The sequence below is a fragment of the Caloenas nicobarica genome, chromosome 10, assembly GCF_036013445.1.
Source record: "Caloenas nicobarica isolate bCalNic1 chromosome 10, bCalNic1.hap1, whole genome shotgun sequence".
Taxonomy (NCBI): Eukaryota; Metazoa; Chordata; class Aves; order Columbiformes; family Columbidae; genus Caloenas; species Caloenas nicobarica.
The window spans coordinates 21,617,414-21,641,207 of NC_088254.1; the positions used below are offsets into that span (position 1 = coordinate 21,617,414).

At 42.4% G+C, this 23,794-nt stretch overlaps 4 protein-coding genes and 5 non-coding genes across 11 annotated transcripts in view; 2 read left to right on the forward strand and 7 right to left on the reverse strand.

Annotated features, from left to right (window-relative positions):
- The window catches only part of MAP2K1 (mitogen-activated protein kinase kinase 1), a 35,099-nt gene extending 32,309 nt beyond the window's left edge, over positions 1–2,790 (forward strand). The window contains exons 10-12 of one of the 2 annotated variants that reach the window (XM_065641498.1): positions 880–925; positions 1,875–2,018; positions 2,348–2,790. In XM_065641498.1, coding sequence (XP_065497570.1) covers positions 880–925; positions 1,875–1,988 — 160 coding nt within the window. In that variant the 3' untranslated portion in view covers positions 1,989–2,018; positions 2,348–2,790. Of the gene's footprint in view, positions 1–879; positions 926–1,874 lie in introns of both variants that reach the window. The other variant, XM_065641496.1, reaches the window with a different exon arrangement.
- A 792-nt stretch (positions 2,791–3,582) lies between these two features.
- SNAPC5 (small nuclear RNA activating complex polypeptide 5) lies at positions 3,583–6,755 on the reverse strand. 2 transcript variants are annotated; one of them, XM_065641779.1, is made up of 3 exons: positions 6,617–6,755; positions 5,999–6,088; positions 3,583–5,492 (listed from the first exon to the last, which is right to left on the reverse strand). In XM_065641779.1, exons 1-3 carry the CDS (start codon positions 6,704–6,706, stop codon positions 5,391–5,393), a joined length of 282 nt encoding a protein of 93 aa, XP_065497851.1. In that variant the 5' UTR covers positions 6,707–6,755; the 3' UTR covers positions 3,583–5,390. The 2 variants fall into 2 exon arrangements, with proteins under 2 accessions (XP_065497851.1, XP_065497850.1); XM_065641778.1 differs by having other exon boundaries at positions 3,583–5,495.
- Positions 6,756–7,025: 270 nt separating this feature from the next.
- Positions 7,026–12,710, reverse strand: RPL4 (ribosomal protein L4). Its single transcript, XM_065641889.1, has 10 exons — positions 12,612–12,710; positions 11,025–11,196; positions 10,092–10,198; positions 9,612–9,750; positions 8,953–9,077; positions 8,452–8,581; positions 7,860–8,016; positions 7,619–7,702; positions 7,289–7,409; positions 7,026–7,201 (listed from the first exon to the last, which is right to left on the reverse strand). The coding sequence occupies exons 1-10, from the start codon at positions 12,708–12,710 to the stop codon at positions 7,106–7,108; spliced, it is 1,230 nt and encodes a 409-aa protein (XP_065497961.1). The 3' UTR covers positions 7,026–7,105.
- Positions 8,336–8,406, reverse strand: LOC135992798 (small nucleolar RNA SNORD18). The gene has a single exon (XR_010606777.1). It is a non-coding gene; the product is annotated as a small nucleolar RNA SNORD18 (small nucleolar RNA).
- LOC135992799 (small nucleolar RNA SNORD18) lies at positions 8,652–8,719 on the reverse strand. The gene has a single exon (XR_010606778.1). It is a non-coding gene; the product is annotated as a small nucleolar RNA SNORD18 (small nucleolar RNA).
- LOC135992800 (small nucleolar RNA SNORD16) lies at positions 9,818–9,917 on the reverse strand. Its single transcript, XR_010606779.1, has one exon. It is a non-coding gene; the product is annotated as a small nucleolar RNA SNORD16 (small nucleolar RNA).
- Positions 10,279–10,350, reverse strand: LOC135992797 (small nucleolar RNA SNORD18). The gene has a single exon (XR_010606776.1). It is a non-coding gene; the product is annotated as a small nucleolar RNA SNORD18 (small nucleolar RNA).
- On the reverse strand, positions 11,264–11,364 carry LOC135992794 (small nucleolar RNA SNORD16). Its single transcript, XR_010606773.1, has one exon. It is a non-coding gene; the product is annotated as a small nucleolar RNA SNORD16 (small nucleolar RNA).
- A 217-nt stretch (positions 12,711–12,927) lies between the features above and the next one.
- ZWILCH (zwilch kinetochore protein) lies at positions 12,928–22,754 on the forward strand. Its single transcript, XM_065641888.1, has 18 exons — positions 12,928–13,024; positions 13,290–13,338; positions 13,587–13,682; positions 13,795–13,913; positions 14,596–14,792; positions 15,324–15,403; positions 15,691–15,846; positions 16,083–16,154; positions 16,483–16,576; positions 17,438–17,493; positions 18,227–18,329; positions 19,344–19,423; positions 19,642–19,798; positions 20,613–20,641; positions 21,042–21,178; positions 21,484–21,579; positions 21,669–21,787; positions 22,376–22,754. Exons 1-18 carry the CDS (start codon positions 12,972–12,974, stop codon positions 22,465–22,467), a joined length of 1,785 nt encoding a protein of 594 aa, XP_065497960.1. The 5' UTR covers positions 12,928–12,971; the 3' UTR covers positions 22,468–22,754.
- The last annotated feature ends 1,040 nt before the right edge of the window (positions 22,755–23,794 follow it).

The window sequence follows — 23,794 nt, forward strand, 5'->3', positions numbered from 1 at the left end:
TGGGATCAGCCTGGCTGTCTTGCTGTTTCAATAACTTGGTAATCAGAGTCCCTACTTGTAGGCCATAGCAAATGTAATTTAAATCAGCATAATCCTATTTCTCTGACTGTTAATGTCTGTAAAATGAGCTTTAGGCACACCAGATGACAGCATGTGCATCCCAAGAGAACCCCAGCGCTGAGAGATGTTCCCCCTTCAGATACGATCTCTGCTGCTGGGTGCAACTTAGATTAGCGATTAGTGCTTCCTCAGCCTTGAAGATGCCACAGGACGTGGGGACTCTGATCACACAGACACTTCATTTCTCAGAGTAACCTTCCCAGCGTTCTGCACTGACTGTTCCATATGATGCCGAAGTCTTGCAGGCTCCAGATGCTTTTTTCTTTCCCAGTGCTTCACTGGAATAACAGCTTTATCCCAGCAGTCATTGTCTCATGTATTTCCTTTTCCAGTTGCACTTCAGTGACACCTGCACTGAACCAGTGTATTTAGTGCCAAGGGAGGCAGTTCATTCCAGTTTAGAAAGTTAGTTTGTTTATTAAAAGCTATGTGGGTGTATTTACTGTTTCCAAAAGGAAGAACAGGTTTTTTTAAATGAGAATTTGATTTCTCCAGCTTGGTTATAGACACTCACTCCTGCCCCCACTGAACCCAATCAGACAACACAGGATTTCATACCTAAAACCAGACCTGTGAGACCTACAGAAGGGAATTGTTTCCCGACCCGGATCTATGTTTGAGAGGCGCTTCGTTACCCAACGCTCTTATCGGGAGTGGCATCTTCTTGGGACCAAAGCAATCGACCAACATTGATATAACTTTATCTTTATTTTAAAAGATAATGGTGTGTAACTTGTGTAATGCTTTCTGTTTTCCTAGTTTAATTAAAAACCCTGCTGAGAGAGCTGATTTGAAGCAGCTGATGGTAAGTGGAAGTTCTTAACTTGAACTAAGAGCACTTTTCTGTGCAGGTTGGGTCCCTCAGCTGACCCAAGATCAGAGCACATGGCTCAGGGTGCAGTTTGTGGCCCTTGACAGAGGCAGCTCAGACAGTTTGAGGAGGGGCTGCTGGGACAGGGACTGTCAAGGAGAAGAAAACTGGTGGGTTTTGGAGCCTGCCACTTGATAATTATAAGGAGTACATGACCTAATGCTATTAAATTAATTAGCCAAAGAGCGCTCTCTTTCTTGGGTTTATTAGTCAATAACAAAGTATATAGATTATTACTTTTAAGAGGACAAAAGAACAAAATTCTGTATACCTTATGGACTAGTTAAATACACTTTTATCTTTTGTGAAACACAAAATTTGCCTTTTTTTAAAATCAGTTTTGCTTTGTAAAACCTGTAGAACTACTAGATAGAAACAAATCCCAAGAGTAGTTTTTTTGCGTGAAATGACCTTACCAGTTTCAGTGGATCTTTTAACGGCCTTAAGTGTAATGTTAGGACTTAAGTACCGCTGCAGAAGATGAAGTTTTCCCTGCCCTGATCCTGCTGTACAATAAGGGTGCAAAATGCCATCAGGCTCTTGCTGTTACAAAAAGCCTTTCTGTACACAGGCAGATATTTTCCAGAGTATTATCTCCAGTGGCTGAGTCACGTCCTTATCACATCCCGAGGTGTAAGTGTTCCGCGGTAGGCGCTGTGTAGGCAGCATTCCTCTGGAATACTTCGCAATGTCTACATTTCATCTGCCGGTTATTTCCGTAATCCTGCAGCAAAGCTCTCCTGGTCACTTCACATGGCTTGCCGAATTTTATAGATAGCTTAAATACTGAAAATAAACTGCATTTATGGTAGTTTGTGTTATTTAAAATTATTATTTCATGAGTTGAGCACTGGAATACTAATAATCTTTCCCCTGTGCTCAGATTCACGCTTTCATTAAGAGATCTGAAGCGGAGGAGGTGGATTTTGCGGGGTGGCTTTGTTCGACCATCGGCCTTAACCAGCCGAGCACACCCACACACGCCGCTGGGGTCTGAGGGGAGAGCAAACCCCGTCCTGCGCATCTGGTAACAACAATGCTATTCTGCTCCCGTTTCCTCAGCTTGTACCTGTTCAAACATGTGTTTCACCCCTTAAGGAAGAATGTCTTTATAGCATGTGCCAAATGGTTTTAAATTTCGTCATAAACTAATTGGTATTGTATTGGATTACGTTTGTTAACTGACCAAAATGTAAGATGTTTAAGTTCCAGTGCTTGCCGATTTTAAGTGATTATGGATATTCTTTCTTAATGAAAACATCCCTGGGGGTGTTTTCCCCCAGCTTGTTTGAACTTTCTTGAGATTCTTTGTAAACTGTTGGTACTCCAGTAATGCTTACCTGATCTCCCACGCAGTGAGGGGTGGGGATGCTCCCAGACTGGATCTGCCCAACGTGCTTCTGCTGCTGCCAAACCGCATCTGAAAGTCAGGCCTAGCGGTGCCGGTCTTGCTGTTGTTTAGAGATCTCTCTTTCCAGGTGAAGAAGGCAAGAGCTCTGCATTTCTTGGAATGTACAGGGCAATATTCTAATTGTAGACTTGTTCATATTTCTATATTTATTTTTAAAACATATCATCATACTTGGATTTAGTGATGTATGTCTTTCTAATTGATTTTTAAAAGTTAGTTCTTGGAAGTGTCCTACAGAATCAAGACCACGATCCAGGCAGTTTGCTTTCTTTTAACCTAAAGATTCATGACAACTGTGTTAATGTCTAAAGTGTATGAAGATTCTCTATTGTTTTATTCTCTCAGATGTTTAGCAATGGATTCTCTTAATAAATATATTATCAAGTAACTTCTTGAAGCTTTTTTTTTAAACTCAAAAACTTAACTGAGCCATTGCTGCATTACACACCCTTTTTCTATATATTTTTCCACACAACCATGCAACACCCTTAGTTCCAAGAGGTACAAGTTGTGTAAGTGAAATGACGGTGTGACACAAGGCTCGAGCCAGTTGCCGTCACAGCGTGTTGTTACCCCATTGCCCGGGTTTCTGTGCAGTGTCTGAGGGAAGTTTGGTTGCAGTTTTTGTCTGTTGTGCTCACGCCAGGTGCTGTAACCCCTGGGTGGCTGTGACGGGTGTTTTCCCAGGACAAACCAGCCCCGTGGCACAAAGCCCAGGACCGTGGTGATCCAGGAACAACCTGCTTGCTTGCGTCGGTCATTAACCACGAGTGATGGGACTACGCTGATTTCTTCAGCTTGTTTTTCTTCAGAAACAGAACAGGGAGAGGTGGGTACAGCTACATGTCCTCAGCACAACGTCCTGCTCTTGTTAACAGCCAACGCTCAGCAGCGCTCTAAGTTCAGCTCCTTGAAAGGATGTTTCAGACACGGAAATAGCTCAAGTTCTTTCCCACAAGGAATCCCACTCAGTCTAGTCATGAACTTGCACTTGGCCAACAGTATCAAGTATCAGAGAGGGACGGAAGAGCCTCAACCCATCAGCAGCAGGAAATGAGTCACTGACAGGTCCAGGGCCTCCCCCAGCGTGTGCTTACGGAATGGGACTGGCTGTGTGACAACGCTTCATTACAAACCTGTCCTGAGCTTTATATCTGAATTACACACACTTAGACACAGAAAAACTATAATAGTACTTTCTACTATTCGGTAAAATAAACATGCAGTACGTGAACAGCAAGTTTTGAGAGATTTAAGTCTCATTTTCCTTGTTTGCTCCACAGACAGCAATAAGTGAACACTGCGAGCAGAGTTACATGTATTAAGGCACCAGGAAAAGTACTTTATTACAAAATACAATTGGACCGGTCCATTCTAATCCAAAAGCGAGCAAGGGACTCATTTGCAGAAGGCAGCAGGAAGTAGATCCATGAAAACTACTCTGGACCGTGCTGGGGACAAATCACCTTTTTCAACAGCCAAAATGACTCTGGAGCTGAAGCACCCAAAGGAAGGAGAGGCCAGAGCTCCTCACAGCCTCACCCTTCGCACAGATACTCACACAATTATTTCACACTCCAACCCAGAACGTTTTCAGCTCAAACTTTTGGGATTTTCTTTTACCTGTCAGGCTGGGGAAAGCTTTGCTAAATCTTCTGCACTCATGTTCTAAGCTCCTTCATTAAGACATGAGGTTTGTCAAAAAACAATTAGTCTTTAGTAGAGGATAAAGCTGCATTTACATTCCGAAATTCAGTTTCTATTGCTACAAACGAACTAAAACAGTGGCAGGAAGGCGTTGGAGGTTGAATTGTTTGTTCTGACCCCACCCTGGACACTTTTCCAAGTTCCTTCCCTGCTCTTGAAAGCAAACTCCAGAAGAGTCTTTATTCCATTTTCTCCGATTGATGCCAGAGGCAGCAACAGCACCATTAGATACCTTTTGTGCAGCGAAAAACCCTGGATATAACAATTTTCCTGGTAAGACAGGTGCCAAAGTGGCTCAGTTGGAATATGACTTTTATTGTTTGTTTATATCAGCTTAACAGAGTTTGGGTTTCTGTCCTTTAAAACAAGTCTTTAAGAATTGATAAAATAACCAGTGTACCACACGGTGTCAGCCCTCCAGGAGGAGAAAGAACGTGTTGTCCATGGGTTAGAGCAGCACCAGCTCGTTACCGCACCATTAATGACATTGTGGAGGGGACTTCACATCACTTTCTATTTTATAACTAAGTTACTGAACTCTTCATCCCCCTCCTTGAAGGTCACTTGAAAGAAGGTGGATTTGCATTGATCTGCGAAGTTAATAACACTAATTTAAAAATATCAGTTCCTTTTTACAGGTAACATGGACCAATTCCTACCGTTCAATTTGTGGACAAATAAAAGGCCCCGCACTCAGAATTAAGCTCATACTGCAGAATCAGATTTTCCTGATGCAAAACTCCGACATCCCCGGCACACTGACAGGGAGCGTCTGTGCAACAGAGACCATGGCAGCCAAAAGACACGTCCCGGACACATCTTTTCTTGTTGCGTATCCTAAAATTTCCACTTCAAGCAAATGAGGTTAATAATATAATATTGGTTCAGTAACCAGCCTCCCAGCCTGGTTTTATTTTTCAGCATCAGGAAGTAAGAGCAGACAAATTATTGCTTTTAGTGTATGTGTTAAATTAGGCTGATTTGGTTAATGACTTCTCCCAACAACATTCAAAGCTACATTAGGTTTTAAATGCAGAACAGGTTATGCTACATATTTCTGCAGCAAATTTTCATTCTTTTAACGTTTAAGGCAAGATGTGCCAAGCTTGTGACACTCATGTGTCCAAGTGGAACCTCCCCAGACTCCATGAGTCTTGCAAATGAGCTATTTCATATCCACATACAGGGCAAAATGAAAATCAATTGGTGAATTTTATATAAATGAAGAAGAAATTCCTGAGTCTGTATTAAAACACTTCTCTGTTTGTTTTTTTTTTTCTCTCAAGAATCAGATTCTTCCTCCTCTTCTTCTTCATGGTCTTGAAGACTCAGGTGTAATTCTGTTTGATTGATGGCAGCCTCGTTGTCCATCTGCCCCAGAGTCTGCTACAATGAAAAAGTTTATCTTGCTAATTATCAAGACCAGCAGCGATACTGAATACTTCTCAAATCACTATTAAAATTGTTTCAACTAGTTCAGGCTGACCACATGTTCAGTGAGAAGTTCAGGTGGTGTCTGTGCCTCCGTCCCCCACCATCAGCTGAACCAGCTTGTCGTAGTTCCGAGTATTAGATGCAATGTTTAATAAATGGCGAACTGAAACTATGCAAATATAAACCAGGTATTTCGCACCCTCCCTGGAAAGGACACACTGCCTTCTGTGATGGGAAAAGGCAAAATCCTTGAAAACACAAACCAGATGGATTTTAGAGCTGAGCTTTTCTGTTAATGAGCAGCACAAACAAGGTCACCATGAGAACTGCAGATGAAAACCACCCTCGGAAAGCCCGGCAGCCACTGGCACCAGCTCAGTCCCCCTCTTCCCTGCCATGCGGTGACACTGGGCTGGCCGGCCCCTGTCACCGGGTGTCCCCTGGGTGCCCCTTACCTTGCGAGTCTCCTCTGCGGCCGTGGCTGAAGAGACGGTGTCGTTCCCCTCTCTGGACCTGATCATGGACTGCAGGGCCAGCTCCTCCACCTGCCAGCAGGGAACAGGGACAGCTCTGCACACTCGCTGTTCTGGGGCTCTAGTAAAGGCTTACGCAGGTTCTCAGGGACATGGGCCAGTACTGGGTTAATGGCTGGACTCCATTATCTTGAAGGTCTCGAGGTCGCTTCCAACCGAAAAAAATTCTATTGTATTTAAAATTTAGTTATTTTTGAATAATGAACAGCAAAGCTTTTAAACCTCGTTTCACGTCCCTGCGGCCCCAGCCGCGCAGACGCCGCTGTCCCCAGAGCCCTTTCCCGCCGCGGGGCCGCGCTCAGCTCAGCGAGAACTCCGCGAAGCAGCTGCCGCCCAACGACTAAAAGACACGGAGGCCGCAGGAAACAACCCGAACCCCTCCGGTTCCCGCTCGGTCGCAACTCAAGAGCACGAGAAATATTAATATAAAGAAAAGGGACGTGCTGGGCGGCGCCGGCCCCGCCGCTGCCCGGGGCCGCACGGCGGAGGGACCAGCCCGGGGGTGCCCGTTCCCCGCCTCGCCCCCTCGGCCCCGCTGACCCTGAGGCGCCGGAGCTGGTCGTGCAGCGCCGCCTTCACCCGCAGCAGCGTCTCCTCCTCCTTGCGCAGCTCCTGCAGCCGGCTCAGCATCCTCCGCGCGCGCGGGCCCGCCGGCGGGAAACGGGCGGCGGCAGCGCCCCCTGCCGCGCGGGAGGAGCCCGGGGCGCCCGCGTGACGTCACGCCGCCGCCATTCGCGTTTCCCGCCAGAGGCCGCCCCCGCGTGGCCGCTTCCGGTCACGGCCCCGCGCGCCGCCGTTTTAAGCGTGGAAAACGGGAATTCCGGCTGCCGGGTGCACTGAGCAGGACAGCGAAGCCCAGCCACGGCGGTTACTCTTCCGTAAAGAGTTCCCATCATAAACCCGCCCAAAAAAGCCCATCAGAAAAAAATGAATCGGAAAAACGACACAATTTCTCTGTTCCAATAGAATTTAATAGTTGCAGATCCACGGTACAGTTGTCCCAACTGAAGTGGATGAAGCAGATGAGATTTACGCTTCAGCCTTGGCCTTTGCAGCACCCTTGGCTGCCTTCTCCGCCTCGAGCTTGGCCTTGGCCTTCGCCTTCTTCTCCTCCTTAAGTTTATGCTAAAGAAGAAAAAAAAACACCCATTGACATATAATCTGAAACACTAAAGCAAATTTTATGGGTTCCCAGCTCAGGCGCTCACTCACGTTTTGCGCGTGGCGCAGAATGGTGTTGCGGCGCATGGTTTTGGCGTACGGGTTCAGCTTGATCATGATTCTCAGGTTCTTCAGCGGGTTCTTCTTCAGGACCCTGCGGCGAATCTTCTTCCTGAAAAGGAGAGTCATGTGTCACCGACTCTTGTCACAGTTCTGCTCAATTTTCCCTGAAATTTTCAGTTGGGGAACTGTAATTCCCAGCGTTTACACCCAAAAGCTGAAGGAATCCCAGCCCTGACATCCCAACGGATTCCTGATCTCGCTACAAAGCCTCACGCTTGGCAATTTCGAGATCGAACTCAACATTTGTTAGATAATTACTTGGGAGGACGCAGCGCCTTCTGGATCTCCTGGCTTCTCATGATTCTCCCAATGTCCGTATTGGTCATCTTGTGCATCGGCAGGCTGCGAAACAAACGTTCATCAGGTAAGCTGGATGATAAAAAAGTGGCTAATTCACTGAAAATGGGCATTTAGGAAAAAGTCCCAGTGATCACTGTCCACCTCACTCCCGGGTTGTCCTCCCCAGCCCGTTGTAACCCATTAGTAACTCTGCGCTTACTTGTAGTCACTCTTGAGCGTGGCAGGTTTGCGCCAGGTGCCGTACAGATCGTCCAGCTTGCGGAAGGCGCTTTCCGTCCAAATGCAGAACCGCCCAACGTGGCCCCCAGGAGCGAGTCTCAGCAGGTTCAGCTTGTTCACATCCAGAAGAGTAATTCCTGTAGAGACGGACAAACCCACCCCTTTAATTTGTGATTAAAATCAAGGAATACAAGACTAAGCAATAAACAATGAGAATGTAAGCAGAAACAGATGTGGGCTTAGAAGCTTCTACACTACAAAGTTACATACACCTATGTATGAAAACATATTTCTTTAAAAATACTCATATTTTTTCCATCAACCGACTTGACACCCTTATTTTTAACAGCTCAAAGTGCAGTTTAGGGTTGATAACAGCTCTAACATTCGTCATAAACATCCTCAACATCACCAGAACAGATTCGTAGAAAGAACGAACATTAAGAACTCCTTCAGCAAGTCAGAACTTCCACCAAATCATGTGTTTCAGAAACACGGACCGATGAAGTGGAATCTCATCACTCCAGGCAGTTTCCCAACCCAGCAGCAAGCACATCCCGAGCTGCAGTCACCTGGGATGTTCCGGAAAGCTCTGATGATGCCGTTGTCCTCGTTGTAGATGATGCAGGGTCCCCTCCGCTGGATGCGACGGCGATTCCTCATTTTACCCTTTCCGGCCCGCATACGCTGGGAGGCATAAACCTGGAGAAAAATTAAACTTGTGAATATTCAAAATAGTCCAAATCCCACTAAGACGACACAAAGACCAGCTTTAGTCAGAACTTCACAATCATCACTGCCGATCGGAAACACGGACCAGTGAGAAGCTCATCATTCTTAAGGGTCGAAAAAAAAGCTATTAAAAATCACCAAAATGAAGACAACTAAATACAGAGTAAAGCAGCACAGTAATACATTTACTTTGCTTCAACTCTTCTTTTTTACAGTTTCTTGTAGTTTTATTACCAAGGGATTTCTAGTGGCATCAGATCAGAACTGGAATTCCTCCTGTAACCCTGGCAGAGTCGGGTCACCCGGGTTTCGCTGTGAAGAACACGCCTGCTGGAACTCACCTTTTTGATGTCGTTCCAGGCTTTCAGCTTCTTCAGGAGGAGAACGGCTTCCTTGGTTTTCTTGTAACTCTCCACCTTGTCCTCAACAACCAGAGGAATTTCTGGAATCTCCTCGATGCGGTGGCCTAGTGAGGATTTGACAAGACACAAAGTCACCCACTGATCTTGGCTGTATGTGTTTCAAAACGTCCTGCCTTGTGTATTCAGAAATTATACAACATCAAAAACAGCGGAACTTAAATCTGTGGTCTGATATACTGACATGGTGGTGACAGTAGTGACATTGCAGGGGAGTCTCGTGGGTCTGCATCAGATGGTACCTTCTGTACCCGAGTGAATATTGAGCAAATTGTTGGCTTCCATGAATATAAATGAAACCCAACTGCCCCATGATTCAAAATTCCATCAGTTTCCATGAACCGTGTGGACAGGATTTGCGTCAGAACACACAAAAAAGCGCCTCAGCATCACCAAACTTCCAACACCGCGTAAGAGCAAAGTACCTTCCTGAGTTGGACAGAACAAGCAGGACAGTCTTGTGAACTCTTTCAAAGAGAATTTAGTTACCCACGAGAAACAGCTGGAGTAATCACATAGTAACTGGTACCACTTGGGCAATAAAAACCAGCAGCAAACATTTCCAGGGAGAAAATTCCCACCTTTCGACATCACCAGCGCGGGGAGAGCCGAGGCTGCTAGGGCGGAGCAGATGGCGTAACGCTTCTGAGTCGTGTTCACTCTGCGGTGCCAGCGCCGCCACGTCTTGGTTGGGGCAAACATGCGGCCTCCGCGACACATCTGTGCACCCGCAGTTAAGAACAACCTTTCCAAAGCTTTTTTTTGTCTAGCAGGACTTTCTAATCCTTGCTCAGTGTTAATTGTTCGTCAACCATCTGTACCAGCACACCGACAGCAGGCAACTGTCGCTGAGCACAGAGTAAGACGCAAATTACGACATCATGGCAAGACGTATACATCACCAGATTCACTATATCCACCACTTTTGCACTGAAAAAAAAATTGAAAAATGAAAGCTACCTCAAGAAGATTCCATTTCACATTTAGACACTTAAATATAATTTTTCTGCTCGATGAGTTCAGCTTCACAGCCGATGCCAGCGGCAGCAATGAAAGGATACGTTTCCAAAGGCACCCTGGCCAGAGCGGTGGGTTCCACCACCACGGACTCGAGGAATACGAGCAACAGCTCGCCCAGTGCCCCAAGATTCGGCACTGGTCTGATGACCTGCAACGGAAAGGTTTCAATTCAGATGGAGACAACATCGCAATTTTCATAAAGTCACCGACAGGCAGAGTTCAGAACCAGCGATCAGAACTTCCACTGTTATCATGTGTTTCAGAAACACGGACCAATGAAGTGGAATCTCATCATTTCAGCAAAACAAATCCTGATCAGGTAATTTAACTCTTACCATCTTAGAGACCTGCTTAGGTCAGAATCAGGTACGTTAACACGCTCATTCTTAAGCTCGATCTTTAATTTGGAGACCTGAATTGGCACTGCTGCCCTAATGGGTTAAAATGTTTATGTGAAACTATCAGAAATAAACTTGAAAATGGGTGTTCCTAGCACAGATCTCTTGGGATGCAGTAGCCGTTTGCTCCTGAAGTGACTCCAGACTCCTGTTCACACAGGTTTTGTCTTGGCAAGCGCGCAAGGCCAGCCTCCTGTGGTCAGCATGGAGCAGCGATCACAAAGCGCGGCTTTTCATCAGTTTTCTGCTTGAGACAATTCCAGACACTTTGCGTTCTTCTCGCAAAGAACGTAGATTCTACCTGACGATGTAGGTACCACAATACTTCCAGTGATGCACATTTCAGGTAAGACCCCAGAGTGCACCAAGACTTTTACAACACCTTGCTGTTCTTCAGAATAACAAAGTTGTATTTCATACGATTTTAAATCAGATTGTCAATAATCTGAACAGTTGCCCTGCCTTCTATGCAGAATCCAGCTGAGCAGCACTTCGCTCATTTCAATTCTAAATTTGTTTCAATTTTAGCCCACATGTATTAAACCCAAAGGCTAACACAAGCAGTTCTGTCCATACCTGCAAGCTCACTGACAGCGTAGGGCTGCCTGTTGTTCTTGCGCAAATTGGTGTGAACGAAGTTCACGATGTCTGGGCGAATCGGTGCCTTGAAGACAGCAGGCAAGGTGACATTTTTGCCTGATGCTTCCCCCTTCTCAGAGTAGACGGATATTAACGGTCGAGCGCAAGCCTGAAAAAGAAAAAAAACCCTTAAGCACAAGTAAAGTAAATTGCTGGCTTTCAAATCCATCGACTATTGCTCAGAGTGAAGGGGTCTTCAGCTCAGCAGTGCCAGCACGCTGACAGCAGGCAACTGTCGCTGAACACCGGATAAGACGCAAATTACTTCATCATAGCAATAATTTTCACTTGAAATAGTGCTCCACAGCACAATCCACATTCAGAGAACTACACCTGAGCTTTGAAATTCAAGACTCCCAAGTCAACCGGGTAAAACTAATCTAGAAATAAATCTCTGGGCTCTTTAGTAACACTTCCTAAACTGTTTCTCATCTACTATTAAAAAAGACTACTTAACACCCACCTGTGTTCATTCAGTTTACCAAAGGCTTGTTATTTAATGTTTAACAGTTGGAATGCTGTAACAAACTTCTCTAATACAATCTAGAGACTCACAATGACTACCAGAAAGCTAAGGTAACATCGGAGTGAAATTTTTGTAAAGTCTGAGCAGTCCCTGGTGCTTCACAATTCGTGAGGTGAAAATCCAGGTGCGAGCAGCACCAGCTTCCTTTTCAAAAACGAGAAGATGTCAAATAAGAGCTTGCTGGTCTGAACAGCATCCTTTAAAAAAACTATCTTTAAGCTTTATGCTGTATTTGTTGTTCAACTAAGAGGTCATGGCTACAACAAGAAACAAAGAATCTTCCTTCTCGTTCCTAGACGCAATTAACTTCAGAGGTATTAAAAATAGTGCAAAACCCAAACCTAATCAACTAGTAAGACCAAAAGTGCTGTGTTTCGAATGCTGGTTACTAGCGAGGCTCTGGGTTAGTGCAGAGACTCCAGCACAAGCACAGAACAAACTTGCTCAGGCTGAAGGAATCAGGTCACAACTGAAACTGTATTAGCAGTAAAAGTCGCTCATTTGCAACCTGGCTTCAGACCAAGGCCTCTTAAAGTCTGTTTCAGAGTAACAAAAATAAATTAGAAAAAAAATAGAACGGGTTTTGTAGATATCGTTCTTTCAGCTCCACATGAGCTCAAGCGCTTCCGTACAGCTTTGTTTTGCTTCAGAGAAACAGAGAAATTTGAGAAATCCAGGCCAGGCCATGTGGGCCCGACCTCCCCCGGTGCCCGAGGAAAGGGTAGAAAAGCCACAGGGTGACTTCCAGCAGCCCAGGCCGAGCTCTGGGTCCCGATCCCCCCGCCCCCGGCGCTGCCGCCCCTCTGGGCTCCACGCGGCAGCCCCGGCGCTGACGGCCCCAAAATGGCGGCCGGCGGCCCCCACGCCTCCAGCCCTCGGGCTGCCCGCCGCACGGCTCTGCCCACCGGGCCTGGCTCAAGCCACCCCCGACCCGCTGCCCGCCCCAGATCGCCCCCGACCCCTCCGGTCCCGCCGCGTTCCCGCCGCCCGCTCCTCACCATGGTGGCGGCGCCGGAGCCTCTCGTGCTCCCGTCCGCCTCCGCCGCAGCCCGACCGGAAAAGGAAGGACTCGTTACTCTCCCTTCGCTATGGACCATGTCCTTCCGCACCCTGCCCACCGCCTTCTGCCACACCGGCCGGCCAGGCCCCGACCCCAGCCCCGGCTCCAGCTCCTTCGCGTGCGCCGCGCCCCCCGGTACCGAGCACTCTCCCCCCTAGGCGGCTCCATGGCGCTCGGTCGCCTCCCAGACCAGGGGACTCTTTTCCGGCGGAGGGATTCTCCGTGACGAGTCACTCCCTCTCACAGGAACGGCTGTAGTGCCGGCGGGCGAGGCGCGCGATTCGGTCGGGCTGCGGCGATGGCGGAGCGGCTGCGCCGGGCGGCCCCGGAGCTCTACGGGCGGCTCCGCCGGTGAGTCTCCGCCGGTGAGTCTCCGCCGGTGAGGCTGCGAACGGCGGCGTCTGCGCCGGAGGCCGCTCCGCTGAGGGAGGCGGCCCGGCCGGGAGGGGCCGCGGCGTGCGGGGAGGCTGCTGAGGCGCTGGGTGTTCCTATGGTGTTTTTGCATTTCGGTTTAACTTGGTGAACTACAACAACGCAGGTCTCCCATCGGCTAATTGTTTACTGAGGAATACAGAGGACAAAACTTCATGTACCTTAACGTTTTGTTTTCTTTCAGAATATGTGAAGAAGGGGGAAATATCCCTGAGCAGCCGTATCTCTTTGAGGTAAATAGGCGTGTGAAAATACAGCTGGGAAACCCGAATATGTGTTTAAAACACGCAGCCGCTGGTAACGGCTGAGATGTGCCCCCGGCTGCAATAGGGTCGGAAAACAGTTTGTGGACTTAGTTAATTTTGCAGCTTCTAGTATTAATAAAATGCTAAAATGCGGCAGTTATATATACATACATATTGTATCAAAAAGTTGTGGTTTTGGGTTATTTTTTTTTTGTGTGGTGTTTTTTTTTTTCCAGACTGATGTAGAGATTTGTTTGATTGATGGTAGCTGCAAAAGTCCCGTTGAAAGATTTTGGAATGGAAACAATACGATATATGTTTTGCAGAAAGCAGTAAGTGCATACGTTAGTTGTTAACTTTTTAAATGTAATCAAGACTTCTGAATTCCTATAAAATATTTTCATATACCTTGCATTTTTACTTACCTGTGCATTTGTCTTAAAGCAACACCATGAAGAAAGTGACCCAGTGGAAGAATCAAACCCAGATGATGCTCTTGATGTCTCTGAGCTTGTACCAAAGGAGGGTTCTGGTCCAATGGCTCTTCCTGTCACAAGAGCAAGGTGAGTGTCAAAGATCTGCCTTCCCAATCTGATGAGGTTTTATTTTGCAGCTTCTGTCTCTCTTCCTAATATTCAGAACCTGTATTATTTTCAGTCCCCAAAAACTAAATTACTCATTAGTTTAGTGAAGAGATTTGACCATTTTTCATCCCTGGCCAAAAGTATTCCTAACAAAAAAACTAAAGTCAAGGTACTGGAAAAGCATTTGTGAGCTGTCCTGTGAGGTAAATGGAACTGGGTGTAGGTGAGCAAAGAAAGGTTATGAAGACTTCAATGCTCGTTTTTGCAAGGCTTCTATTAAAAATAAAAAAGAAAAACAAAAACCAAAATCTGGTTGAAGTCTGTGGCTGTTATTAAAATATCAAGACATGGTACCACAACATGGTGACTAGTTTGCTTAACTAATCCTTTTAACATGCTGAAAATGTAAAATTCAATTATGATTTCAGAATCTTTAGTCTAAATTAAAATATTACATATATTCTGAGTTGTTATATCTTACCTCCTCCTTTTTGACTTCGTTGTTCTACCAGTAAGAGGAGGATTGTAATACTGCATGCTTTTTGTAAAATGATTTGACGTCTGCTAGTGAAGTGTGGTAGATAGGAGTTAAGTGTTTTGCGAGAGAGATTTAGCTATACGTGCTGGCATCTTTTTTTCTTTCTCCTGCTTATGTCTTTAGGCAGTTGAATTCCTTATATGCAATGGTACAAAATCCAAACATGGCGCACTTGAAGATAAGAGAACTGGTTGTGCTTCCTCCCCTCTGGATAAGGTGTGACGGTTCTGATCCCCAGCACACTTACTGGCTTGGAGCTGAGCCTCTCAAAGTTGGGCACAAAATCACAGGGATCAGCTTGTATACGGTCACATGTGATGGTAAGGTTATAACGATACACATAAAATTGGATGAGGAAGGTTTAAAAATGTGGGAATATTGATGTAGTGAGGGCATCTTTGTCCTTTGTGTGATGTTGGTTTGGTGCTGCTCTATTCCTCACTTCAAAAGGCAAGAAAAAGCAAAAGAGAGAAGAGATGTTTTTAACCCATGCCCTGAGGGGGAAATAACTTTTTAATATACTTGCTGCAGCAGTATCTGTGCAGGCCTACCTTCACTCAGGTGCGATAACTTAGCAAATTTAAATTGCTACAATTCAACTTCTTAGATGAGCGCTGACTCTTACAAAACATTTATATGTTAGTATCAGCTCTTATTATCGATAGGACAAATGAAAGCAGGATGTCTGCTTTCTGAAGGACAACATGAGTTGTACTTGACCAAATGGAGTATTTGAGAATTAATTTCAAGTCCCAAATTTTGGTTGTGTCAAATGGTTTTTTTGGTGGGTTTTTTTGGTGGGGTTTTTGTTTGTTTGTTTGTCTTTATTTTTTGCTTTTTTCCTTTCCTAGGTCCTACAGCTGATAAAACCTGTCTTGCAAACCTGGAAGAGCTCAAAATGGAACATAAAACGAGACATCATTCATCTACTGTAGGTTTTTATGATCTGTAATGCCTCCAATCTAAGTTTAAAAACTCTGGTTTTAGGTTTGTGATACTGGTTTTGGGAAGCTTTATAGATTCAATTTAGGATCTCATCTTAGTATGAATCTATAGTATAATAGTCTCTTGAAGTAACATTTGAACTCCCTATGTTGTAATGCATTTGTCTGATATTAGAATTATTCGTGTGTGTGCAAAATGCTTTCAAAAATATGTTGCATAGGTACAAAACAATGTTGTGGTGTTCTTTATTTTCTTAAAATCTGTTTATTCTAGGTGATGACAAAAGGATTTGCTCAGTATGAGCTTCTTAGAGCTCCTTCAATAGAGGACACAATTGGAGACTCTGAAAGCAATATATACGTTGATATGACGTGGAATACTGTAGATAAGATTCTGGAGACGCCCCCGCTAACTTCAGCTGCCACGCTGGTAAGTCAAGAAGGAAAAAGCAAACAAACCTGAACTGTTTCCACAGCTCACGTCATGAGTGGTGTAAAGGAGAAAAAATAAGTTTGACTCCTGATATATGTGCTTATTATTCTTTATATGAGCAGCACAATGTGTTAATAATCTAGAAATCATGCTGATGTGTGTTTTGCTAATGAAAATTTCAGGACACTTGATGTCTAAAGTTTGAGACTGACATAAACTTCTGGAACTTTCAGAATATCATGCTGGAGTCTGGGGACCCCGGAAGTCCTGTCTATCGGGTGTACAGAGAACTGCAGTTCCTCCTTGTAAGTATGAGTGAGAAATTCCAATTTCAAATTTACACGGGATGGTGATTATTTTTTTTCTGTGTGTGTGTTAATAATTTATTTAAAACTTCATCAGATATTTCAAAGATGACTTTAACTTCTAGTTTGGAATAGACTTTGAGTTCAGTTTTAGGCATCTTGAATACAAAGAGGACAACTTGAACACCAAAGCCAGGAAACTCAAGAAGTTTCCAAATCCATGGTTAGCTCTACAGAGCCGTGTGGTTCTTGGGGAAGTCAACTACATTTGGAAATGTGGCACGTGCAGAACTGACTCGTGGTGTTTGGATTTCGCTGCTGCCTTTAGGCTTTGTCTGAAGGTTTGAAGACGGGTGTGACTGAGTGGCCTGAGCCTTTGGAGTCTGAATCGGCTGTTGAACTGGTCCAGGAATTTCTGACTGGTAATTGCTGCTTGTTACATGGAGGGAGAGAGATTTCACAGGAGCAAAAGGAAATTCCACGTGTTAATACAATTTGTAAAATACTAAAATTTGACCTGTAATTTTCTATGTTATGACCACCTGCACAAAGCGTTTAAATAGGTTGGTCTGTACATCTGTCATTTTAATATGTCCTAACATCTTGTATAAAAGTAACAATTGTTTCTTCATAAAATAACACAATTATGTTTAAAAAGCAATTGAGAGAGTTCTGGATGTGCCTTGCAAGTTATCTGACACGCATGTAAACTTCTAAATGTGTTAAGTGTCCCTTTGGTGGTGGAAAAGAATACTGTGACATCTTCAAATGAAGCACTGAAAATGACTGATTCCTTCTGAAAACTGTTGTGAAAAGTGTGTCTTGTCAGAAGCTTAAGATATTAGAAAACCAATCTAAAAAGATAATCAGATTTAGGAATGCACCAAGAGATTTTCAAATGGAACTGTAAATTTTTTTTTTTTTTAGTGTGTAGATAAAACTTGGAGAAACAGACAAAAACTCTGACACATAGATGTGGAAGAAAACCAGAGACACTTGTTAGACCACCTGTTACCCCTTAGTGCTTCCACACTGGAACTTAACAAGTTAGTGCCTAGATAACAATGTAGTAAAGGTATCTGGGGAAAATGTATAGTGTATAATAAAAAATTAATAAAGTATCCTTTCAGACTATACCCTGTAAAAATAATTTCTAAATTCATAAATTGCCTATTAGCCATCCAGTCAGTGTATTTGTCAATTTGGATGTCTGAGGATTTATATGATTGGTCTGATAATATTTTTTTCTTAAAGTAGTGAAATTTGGTTTTCTCCTCTACTAGATTTAAAGAGGAAGATGGCTGGATATTGTACATCTGGAGACGGGAATGAAACAGAGGTCTATGCAGTTTCCTACTAATTGCCTCATCTTCCTTTTTTTCCCTTGGAACTGTAGTTATTTCAAATTTTGACTACATCTTGTATATTATTTATGTATATATGTAAGTACACAGATATATAGAGAGTTCTCTTTCTGTTTCTGCTGTGTAAAAACAGTGGAAGAAAGGCCTTACAGGCAAAATTAGGAGTTCCCTAGCTTATCCTCTGATAGAAAGTCGTTTTTACCTTTAGAAAACCTCCCTGGTTTTTTATTCTAAATGGTCTACCAGCGTCCAGGGCACTGCTAGTTATACATACAGGTATTTAATCATCTGAGTCAGTGTAGCAGAGGTAATATTCTAGGTTAGTGCCTGCTGGACTGTGTTCTTGTGATTTACCAGCGATCTGGGTGAAAAGTTCCAGACCATCTTGAGCCAAACAGTTGGTTTTTATGGGACTGTCTGGTTGAGCTTTACTTGGCTACGGTCAAGAGTCTTTCTGATAGTAGGCTTCACTTCCTGGTCCAAAGCTAGCAATTATCCAGTGCAATAACTCTGGAAAGAATTAATCTCGCTTTTAAATACAAATATGCTTCCAAATTACTATGCACTAGTTGTTTCTGTGTGGTAGTTTCACCAAAAAAGGGGAAAAATTAGTGATGGACCCAATTTTCATCTCTGGAGTAAACTCAAATTCATAAGACCTTTGTATCTTAGGCATCCTCTTTGACTTAAAAAACCAAACTCTTTCAGAAAATCAAATCCGACACTGCTGCAGTGGACAGTTCAATGACATCAATTTTCAGTGAGCGAGGAGACCTGGATTTTGCTGAACAACTATGGTGCAAAATGAGAAGTAAGAGTATTGTTGTTGTTTGGTTTTTTTTTTTACCCCACCTGTTTTCCTTTAATTCTTCCATTTTATGTATGTACCAGGCTGTAAGTGAAGTGAATATAAATTTCTCTAGGTTTTAAGGACTGATCAGCTCTTCAGAAAATTGTTATCAACAGGCTTTTTCCAAAAGAGCTAATTTGATGTGTGTAAGATGAAATCCTTTCTTACAACACATAAAGGGAGACCAACATCTAGCAGGAGATCTATTTCATTTCATTTGGTTGTAAAAGGTACTAAGCAATCAGGAGTATTCACTGCTCTAAACCGGAAAATTTTATATATACATTTTTTCCCTTTCTAGGTCTAAAGGACAATTTTAAGCTGATAAAGCTGCACACAAACTTTATCACTGTAGTCATACCACTCATAGTCCTTCAGTAGAATGCATTTCTGTTTAGTTATTACTATTTTTTCTGGTTACACATGATTTTGTTAAACCGTTCCAGAGGTTATAACAACTCCTTTCTGTTTGAGGGACGGAATGTGTAACTTCTTAATCCCTTTCATTCCTATTAGTGCAACCACTGTTGTTTAAATCAAAACTCGATAGCTAAAATGTCCTGTCATGACTGCAGCTGCACAACATGTGGAGGTTTGTTCCTTGCTTAGGAAGCGGTTAGTTGGATAAATGCATGCTAATAGTTCATATTCTAGATAGATGCTGTTGAGTTACATTTATCAAACGCGTTGACCTGCAATGTGCGTAATGTAGCCAAAACGTGCGATGTGACAATCTGCCTCTGGCAGGTGCTGTTCTCTAAGAGTCACGTGCAGTTCCGTGGGCTCTCTTGATCGTTGTTCTTTACAGTCACCCTTTTTAAAGTCATGATACGACAAGCTTTAACAAAACCCAGTGTAATCTGTCATTTCTGCTGTTATTGTTCAACTGAGGGGTTTCGTTCTTGCAAATATGTGTTAACTTAACAGCTAGAGAGAAATCGATAAATAAAATATTGCATGGTTTTTTTCCTCAAGGTGTCAGTTCCTATCAGGAGGTGGTAGAGTGTTTGACGCTGATCATAAAATCCTTGGCATGTGGTGATATACAGCCATGGGTATGTATTTGTATTTGACTATAAATGATATGATTTTGAGTTGTTTGAAGTAGTTCTTTAGGTATAGTTTTTGTCACTTAACTACTCATTTGTGTGTTGTTTTTAACTTACTTTCCCATGTCACAGTTTGCCTCTATTTCTGTGGTGTTGTACTTCTAAAGGATGTTTATGATGCCTTGTACACAGTTACATCACAAGAAAACTTTTCTAATTTTTAGATTCATCAAGGCAGTAGCAGTTTGCTGAGTAAATTGGTTCAACAGTCTTATCATGGAAAGATAGAGACCGTTTCCCTCAGCGGCATCACTCCAATTCAAATGCTTTTGGAGGTTGGTTTGGATAAGATGAAGAAGGATTATGTCAGTTTTTTCACAGGTAAGCCTGATACAAATGAATTGGTTTCTAAATAACTATAGTTTGCACAACTGTGTATTTCTTTTTCACTTTGAAAAAACCTTTAGGTTGAACGTCAAGTAAAATAAATGCCAGATTAATATAACCGTGGACCGTATGGTTTTCTTGTCTGTTTACTGTAGGTGAAAAAATAAGACCTTCCTGTTGTTTCTCTTTTTTTTCTTTATGGTCTGCGTGGGCTAAAAGGAAATCAGGCAAGGGTGTTGATATGTAATAGCTGTGTTTGTACATTCTGTAGTATTTAGATTTTTTTTATTATTATTTTTCCTATATATATTATACTGGAAACAAGCTATAGTGGAAATATTTTTGAAGTACTTTTTTCTTGAAAACATCGTGCCTTTCTTTTCAATATTATAGCTGTATTTTTTTCTGAATCTGTGGGAGGGATTTGTGTTTTCCCATTGTTGCCCACTTGCTTCTCCTTCACCTCTTCATTTCTTAATTTCTTTTCTGCTTTGTCATCCTGTTTTTATTCTTTGTTTCATTTGCTCTTTTATTTTCACTATTTGCAAACCTGTACGTCCCCAGGAGGGGACTTGTCTCAAAGTATGTGATAAGTTTCTTTGCTGTGCAGCCTTTCTGGTAAATAAGATAATGCCTTGACTGTGGCACTTTACAGGGTTTTTTTTTCTTATTTTGAATGAGTAACCTTGTCAATAAAGAACATCACAGTCCTAGTGATTGTGCTTTTCTTTGGTGGAATTTCCTGTATGATTACCTGAATGTTGCTTGTATTTAGTCTTAATATATTTTTTCCCTGTTCATTTTACAGGCCAGGAACTTGCAACATTAACCTACTTGGTGAGATGCTTTATGTTTTGTGGTTTTTTTTTTTTTTTTTTAACTCTGAAAGCAGTATAAAGTAAAGCACACAGCTGATGGTGGGATTCAAGTCATATCATCCCTACAAGCTGAGAAACTGAATTGAAAATCATGAGGATGGGACAATATACTTCAGAAATGTCATTATGTTGCTTTCTTATATGTTATTTCCTAGGTATGTCATACAGGTCGCTGTCGGGCAGGACAGTGAACCTTTGTTCGTACTTTGGCAGCATGGAGCTTTGTTCTGACTCTGCTGGGCCATTCTTAAAATTTTGGGTTCTCAAAAGAAGCAGGAAAATTATTTTAGTATCTGAGGTTATGTTGTGTGTCTGTAGAAACTGAGTGTCTAATTAACAGAAGCTGTTTGCTATTCCAGGATTACTTCATTTCCACATCAGTTGATCTACAAGAACAAGTTCATCGTGTTCAAAAACTTCACCATATGTTGGAAATAATGGTCAGCTCTACAGTCTTACTGCATCTTAAACATGAGAACCTCTACCTTTTGACACAGTAATTATTTCATTTTTACTACTTGCTCTTTAAATGATGATAACAAATAGGTTCTCTTTGACAGTTGTAAAGAAACACTCCTAAAAAAAAAACCTAAAAGAAAACAAAGAAAACAACCACCAAATGAAACAAACCCTCCTTAATGTAGATGATTGAGATTGCAGAAGTAGCAGTTGGATCTTCCTGTTAAATTTTGCTTTGTGACTAAAATTGAAAACCAAAGGAAAACAAAGTCTCAGACTATAGTTAATTTTGCACAAGAATTTCCCCGAAGGAAGTTAGTAACTGGTTGATTCTCATTATAGAATTTGCATGAAGTATTATAAGGAAAACCCTCTAAATGAGAAGCACGTGTTTCAGCTGCCTATCAGACCAGCACTTGTCAAGAATTTCTATCAAAAGTAAGAGGAACTTCAATCTCTGCAGCATTACAATTCAGATGTGACTGAATACCTGACTGAATTTTGACATTTCTTGATTATTCTCTCAGTGGTCACCCAGAAATATGGAAGGTGGACATAAGTAGTGGGCACGGACCGAAGGAGGTTAAAACAACATGGCAAGTTAGTACTAATCCTCCATTTGAACATATGACGTCAAACAATACAGGTAAGGAATATGAAATAATTGAAGTACACCTTTCAAATTCAGTTTTTATACTGAATTCAGTGCATCTGAACTTTTTTTTATGTCGTCAGGTGAGATGGTATTTGTAGAATATGAAAGATTTTCAAAGTGGTCACTTTTCTGCCTTCTCACCTTTGAAGCAGGACACGATCGTTAAATATTCTACACAGTATCTTATAACTTATTTCTAAAAATCTTTGCTGATGTATCTAAGAATGGGTTTGAAGGCAAGTTAAGCTGTTGAATGCTGGCCTCTGGTCAGAGAGGTGCTAATGAGGGAAGATATACCTTGCTGCAGTCAAATTAGAACAAGAGAAAAGGCATGAGAAGGGAGAAAAATTAAGCCTATGGACTGGTATAGAAATAATTTGCCTTTTTTGGGCTGAGATCTGGAACAGGGCAATGCTTTGGTAAAGCTTTTCTGTCATTCTCAAATTTTGTCATGAGGCGCTCCTTGCACTAAAAGTGAAGGTTTGAAACTGGTTCTTGAAGCTGCTCCAGGAACTAATCTCTACAATTTCTCTTTCTAAGGATAGTGTCTAATTGCATCTTTTTCCTTTGTCTGTGCAGGTCTCTTTTCGGATTCCACAGTTAAGGGAAGCCATGAAGAAAGAATGTATTTTATTACACTGGCCCAGTGCAGTCAGGTGCATTTCGTGTAGCTGTGTTACTCTCCAGGCAGGCACTAGACAGGTACAGTAAAGGGGAAAGATCAGTTTTATCTGTGTCCCAACAGTACATCTAGAAACACTCTGTGGTTTGAAGGAACAGCACATCTTAATGAGTTATTTTCTTCAGAATGCTTGAAGTGTGACATACACAGCCATAAGTCATCTGTACGCATCTTGGTTTATAAATGTCATGCAATTATGAATGTACAGTATAATTACTTTGAAAATATTGTAGATATATTGAATGCTTGTGAATATACAAATAAAGTTCTGCACTTTGGGGTTTGAAATTTTATTTTTATTCGTTAGGAATGCAATCAGACACTTTTCAAAGTGAATATCTTAACCCAACAAAACAAGTAATTTCACTTTATTTTCCTGGTGTCAAGACACGTATCATTGAGATATATTTGGAAAACTGTTCATCCAGAACATTGTGGACTTCTGGCAGATTGATTTTCTTTGTCCTTGTATTTATATTTTGGAGTATTCTTAGTTAAACTTCTCTTCAAATATTTTTTTTTTCCCTCAATGCCAACTGAATTACTTTAGTAGTGTCATCTTATATACTTTTGTGTAACTTTTGAAAAAATATTCAGTATAATTGGCTGGGGCATTAATCATTTAAATATGTCGGGATTAATTCCTGACAGCTGCATATGTTCTTACATTGATCAGATCATGTATGCAATGTTTTGGTAGTGTAATTTGTGAACAATCACATAGTGCAGTAGATGTTGATTAATTTGAGACAAATGTTTTGCATTAAAGAAACCGTTAACTATTGATAAGAATAAGGAAAACCCCAAGATTCATTCTTTTAAAAAACTATAAATTTCTATAATTTCTAGTTTCTTCTCAGTAAATCTTATTTCTTATCCCTTTCTTAATATTACAGCTTTATAACGATCAGTTTAATAGTTAGTCTTTGAAGAGAAGGGAAGAAAAAGGCCCTTTTTTGGATTTCTGTTCGGCTACTCTGCACTCAGGATGTGCACACGCAATGCTGAAAATACAGCGCAGGCTAAACAGGAAGCTTGTTTGTTGCTTTACAGTAGAGGGATGATTTCAAACACAACAGAAGCATGTGGCCATATTTTTTAAGGTAACTGTCCAGATACTTCCCACACCCGTGGGAAATGTTCTTCTGGGAACTCTCCTGCCTTTCTTGTGATCTGGGTGATTGTGTTCTCCACAGACTTTCTTCACAGGGGGAAGCAGAGAGGAAGTTTGACTAGCAACCAAATCACTCTTCAGAGTAGAAATCTGCCTTTTGTGTAACTTAAGTCCTTACATAGTTTTGCATTTAATGAAGTCA

Coding starts and splice junctions, on each gene's coding strand:
- SNAPC5 (XM_065641778.1), bottom strand. CDS start 6,706: ATGCTGAGCCGGCTGCAGGAGCTGCGCAAGGAGGAGGAGACGCTGCTG. Junction 6,089..6,616: donor ACCAGCTCCGGCGCCTCAGG/GTCAGCGGGGCC, acceptor CCCTGCTGGCAG/GTGGAGGAGCTGGCCCTGCA. Junction 5,496..5,998: donor CCGCAGAGGAGACTCGCAAG/GTAAGGGGCACC, acceptor TTTTCATTGTAG/CAGACTCTGGGGCAGATGGA.
- RPL4 (XM_065641889.1), bottom strand. CDS start 12,710: ATGGTCCATAGCGAAGGGAGAGTAACGAGTCCTTCCTTTTCCGGTCGG. Junction 8,017..8,451: donor AGCTTTCCGGAACATCCCAG/GTGACTGCAGCT, acceptor CCGTCTCTACAG/GAATTACTCTTCTGGATGTG. Junction 7,703..7,859: donor ACGCTCAAGAGTGACTACAA/GTAAGCGCAGAG, acceptor TTTGTTTCGCAG/CCTGCCGATGCACAAGATGA.
- ZWILCH (XM_065641888.1), top strand. CDS start 12,972: ATGGCGGAGCGGCTGCGCCGGGCGGCCCCGGAGCTCTACGGGCGGCTC. Junction 16,577..17,437: donor GGTCCAGGAATTTCTGACTG/GTAATTGCTGCT, acceptor CTCCTCTACTAG/ATTTAAAGAGGAAGATGGCT. Junction 21,788..22,375: donor TATGACGTCAAACAATACAG/GTAAGGAATATG, acceptor TTGTCTGTGCAG/GTCTCTTTTCGGATTCCACA.